The sequence below is a fragment of the Anabas testudineus genome, chromosome 4, assembly GCF_900324465.2.
Source record: "Anabas testudineus chromosome 4, fAnaTes1.2, whole genome shotgun sequence".
Taxonomy (NCBI): Eukaryota; Metazoa; Chordata; class Actinopteri; order Anabantiformes; family Anabantidae; genus Anabas; species Anabas testudineus.
Genome location: NC_046613.1, coordinates 5,771,867 through 5,775,679, shown reverse-complemented (window position 1 = coordinate 5,775,679; position 3,813 = coordinate 5,771,867). Strand labels below are relative to the sequence as shown.

General features: G+C 38.6%; 1 protein-coding gene across 1 annotated transcript; it reads right to left on the bottom strand.

The window, feature by feature from the left end:
* Positions 1 to 805: 805 nt before the first annotated feature.
* Positions 806 to 3,408, bottom strand: nipa1 (NIPA magnesium transporter 1). The gene is made up of 5 exons (XM_026344436.1): positions 3,195 to 3,408; positions 2,992 to 3,039; positions 2,785 to 2,875; positions 2,088 to 2,248; positions 806 to 1,855 (listed from the first exon to the last, which is right to left on the bottom strand). Exons 1-5 carry the CDS (start codon positions 3,325 to 3,327, stop codon positions 1,347 to 1,349), a joined length of 942 nt encoding a protein of 313 aa, XP_026200221.1. The 5' UTR covers positions 3,328 to 3,408; the 3' UTR covers positions 806 to 1,346.
* Positions 3,409 to 3,813: the final 405 nt, after the last annotated feature.

The window sequence follows — 3,813 nt, the reverse complement described above, 5'->3', positions numbered from 1 at the left end:
TTACTAACTATAAGGATTGAGCACAACAACACGACAACGGAAAACGTGTGGCGAATTAAAACGCGTCAGTTTGAAGTTTCGTTAAAACACAGGAGAAAACACGAGAACTCATGAACAGTCAGTGAACTCCTGCCAGTCATGTGTTCAGCATCTCATTACAATCTTTACAGAGGAGCAGTGGAAATATATTTACTTTAGATGCTTGGTTTTCAACTTTCTATTGTTTGATTTTTGGGAGTGCATCTTTCTGTTTCCAGCTGAAAAAACTCCTCCAGATGATGTAATCTGAATTAAAATCTCCTCCAGATGACACATTTGGGAGGTGTGTTTCAGCTAGAATATATGTAAATATATGTATGTATGAAGATATATGCTCCATCTTAATGTGGAGAGATGCTGCCAAAGGCCTCTGTGACCCCTGACTCTGAACAGAGGAAGCAGCAGTGCAGAGATGTTCACCTTTCCAACCAGTCGCAGAGTTTTTACTATTTCTACCTGATTACCAAGTGTTGGAGCTTCCTCATTCATTCTAATTTCACGACAACTTTAACCCACTCTTGGTAATAACTGTACAAGAATGGAAAAGGATTTTGTAGGTGATTCTAAGTAACCGGTGTGATTTAGTTTCAGTCCCTTTAAATCAAGCAACGTTACCAGACACAAAAGAAATAACTCCGACTTGTTAAGGAGAACGTCCTGTGCTTCTGAAAACATCAGAAGAACAAAGGCTTGGCAAGTTTTGCTTGGTCTGCCAAGTCACTACACATCTATGTTAACCCATTTGAAACACATGCAGTAGTAGAAATATGTGTAAACGTTGGTTTAATGTAAATCAATTATGCATAAGCCAAATAACATTTTAATTACACATGTAGCCACAACAAAACAATCAGCCAGAGAGCAAACATTCACATTTGGTGTATTAGCTTCACAAATCTCGTTCAAAAAACAGTCTTAGTTAATATTCCCATTATTACACATTAACTCAACCAATGCTACGAAGTCTACTAATATGCTAGTTCTGTATTTTATCAAATTAATTTAATGAGATGTGTGAACTCTAAGGAATTTATTCTACTCATTATTTTACATTAAAAGACTTAAGTCAGAACATCTAATGTTTGTAAGTTCTTTCAAAACAAAAGTTGAATTAGCCTGAAAATATAAAACCTAGACATTTAGGTCAAGTTAATAAAAAAATACTATGTGATTCCACAAAATCCCTGAGTGAGAATCTACAATGTAGATTTAGGCATTTAAACTTGAGTTAGTACAGTAAAACTTCAGTATAAACTCTGTTTAATAAGAAGTGGCACAAAAGTTAGATAAATATTAAGGCTGCTCTATCAGTCTGTCTTTTCCTGTGCATCCTTCTTCTTCCAAGTAATTAAAGCCTCTTGGGAAATGCGGAGTAAAATGACCCCGACACACACCGTCATTAAACCACAAACCATGGCCAGACTGTCTGTTAAAGTTAGCGAAGTCCACTCCTTGAAGAGGAGAGCAGAAGCAAAAATCACAGTGGACGTGAATGTCACATAGTAAATGGCTTCAAACATGTTGGAGCTGAAACTTTCCAAGGCCTTATTGATGAAGAAGAACTGTATGAGGATGCTGATTCCCAGTGTCCCCAACAAACCCACAAAGAGAGTCAGAGCTCTGCTGCTCGATGGCCCTTCATCAAAGATGTCCTGTCCTACCAGGCCCAGTCCTTTGCTGCTTGGAACAGTGAAGCTTCCCAGAAGGGAACATATGCTGACATACACCATGATGTTGGATGGGCCGTGAGCTGGTGCAACCCACACGATTAGCGTGATCAGCGCCAGGACCACAAGGAGAGCATATATTACAACCACTGTAGGATGAAGAAATATTTTAGTAAGATCAAGTTCAGATATGTGTTTACTTTGAGGTAAAATGTAGGAGGTGAAAGGAATGAGATTGCATAACTATTTATTAGTACTTTTTACTATCTTCAAGTTATTTTCAAGGTGTACTTCATCTGAAATACTTCCAAACGACACAATTATCATTTATTAAAGTAAACTTAAAGTAGAAACTCAAACAAACTTGGCTTTAAAGGTCACCTGGGTCTGATAGCCTCTCCTCTAGCTCCAGTCTTGATGTCACAGCCTCTGCTTTAGGGGCGTGAATGATGAGCACAATAGAGCCACAGCAACATAATGCACATCCAAGCTTCCCCAGGATATTTAAATGCTCCTTCAAGATCCAAGAAGCGAGCACAGCCCTGTATCACAGAAACACAGCATCTCACACAAGGCAATTCATATAATGACGTACACATAGTGGAAAATCTTAGATCTATAATCAATAATTATAGGAGAACGTTTTTGCAGCGTTGACTTTATCAAATTTGAAACTTTTAAAAAACACACAGTACACAAGTTAACACTTTAAATGTCATACCAATTATTATGTAAATATATGCAAGAGAGGCAACTTTTGAGTTAAGTTAAAACAATTAGTTGGCCATGCGATTAATCATTCAACACAAGATTAATCTGCAATTACATATAAGTGTCACTTTGGGCTGTATTAAATTAAAATTAGCATTATTTTACATTCTATATACAAAATTATTTATTTAAGTAATCAGGGAAAATAATCCTTAGTTGCAGGCTTGAACCAGTCAACAAGAGTCTACTAAGACTCTGAGATTAGTATTTTGAGCTATATGTTGCGTGGTTCTATTTAAACCAAAGTAGATCACAATGTCAAGCTAAAAAAAAAGAAAATCAGAATCCAATTATGTGCTGGACTTACCCAAATAACACTCCAAGGGCTCCTAGTGGTGTAACTATCACAGCAGGGGCCACATTGTACGCCACGAAATTCCCAATTTGACCAATAATCACTTATGCGATTCATAAAGAGAACATTTAGCAGAAACATTCACTAAAAATAACACCGTAAAATCAGGAAGTAAAGCAAATGGGCACATTCAGAGTGGATAGATGGCGCTATACTCACTGGACATTGTTCCACTCCACCACACCACATCTGTGAGGTACGACACTCCTGAAGGAAACACGGTGCTTTGTTAAATAAAGTCATGTCATGTCATGTTATGTTATGTTATGTCATGTCATGTCTTACCCACCGGGGTGACTCATAAATAAACTGTTATGATCTTGTAGCGTTACTTATGCTGTTTCGCACTATAAGATATTTACCTCTGTCGCGGGAGCGTAAGATTCCCTTTTTTTGAAGCACAAACGTCGATCCATTGATGAAACTTGATGTTACAGCTATTGCTATTCCAGAAAGAGGAAGAGCAGCAGCACTTGGTCCCGAGTCAAAAGCCATGAACACCGCAGGCTAGCGGGTCTCTGCTGGCGAGCCAGTGCGCATGTGCGGCACTAGCACCCGGCTGCACCACCCCACCTCTCTCAGTCTTCGGAAAGCTTCGTAGATTATTACCACACTCCGGAGGCTCTCTAATATAAAATCACCTTTTTGATACAAAGCTTTTTTACAATTAAAATTCACTTTACACTCTGTTTTAAGGCTCATTGTGTTCTACTTCAGTGTTGGAATGTACACATTTAAACAGTCATTGGGGTAGGAGCTGTCTGACTCCAACAATATGTTGTGCTTTCTTTTAGCCGGTGCGTCTCTAGAGAAGACACCACATGTGCAAGCACGCTTTTTAGTTATCTTTCTGTGAAGGAGAATAAATACTTTATAACGTTTTGACGTGTAACTTGTGAAATAACAAACACTCTTTACCTGTGTCACACCGCCCCCTTGCGGACAACGTTCTCTATTCCAGGGCAACCCCGCCCATCGTGT

Excerpts from the sequence above, each read along its gene's own strand:
- nipa1 (XM_026344436.1), bottom strand. The coding sequence starts at position 3,327 with ATGGCTTTTGACTCGGGACCAAGTGCTGCTGCTCTTCCTCTTTCTGGA. Across the intron at positions 3,040-3,194 it reads CTTACGCTCCCGCGACAGAG|GAGTGTCGTACCTCACAGAT; the intron begins GTAAATATCTTA and ends TGTTTCCTTCAG. Across the intron at positions 2,249-2,784 it reads GCCCTTGGAGTGTTATTTGG|GGCTGTGCTCGCTTCTTGGA; the intron begins GTAAGTCCAGCA and ends TCTGTGATACAG.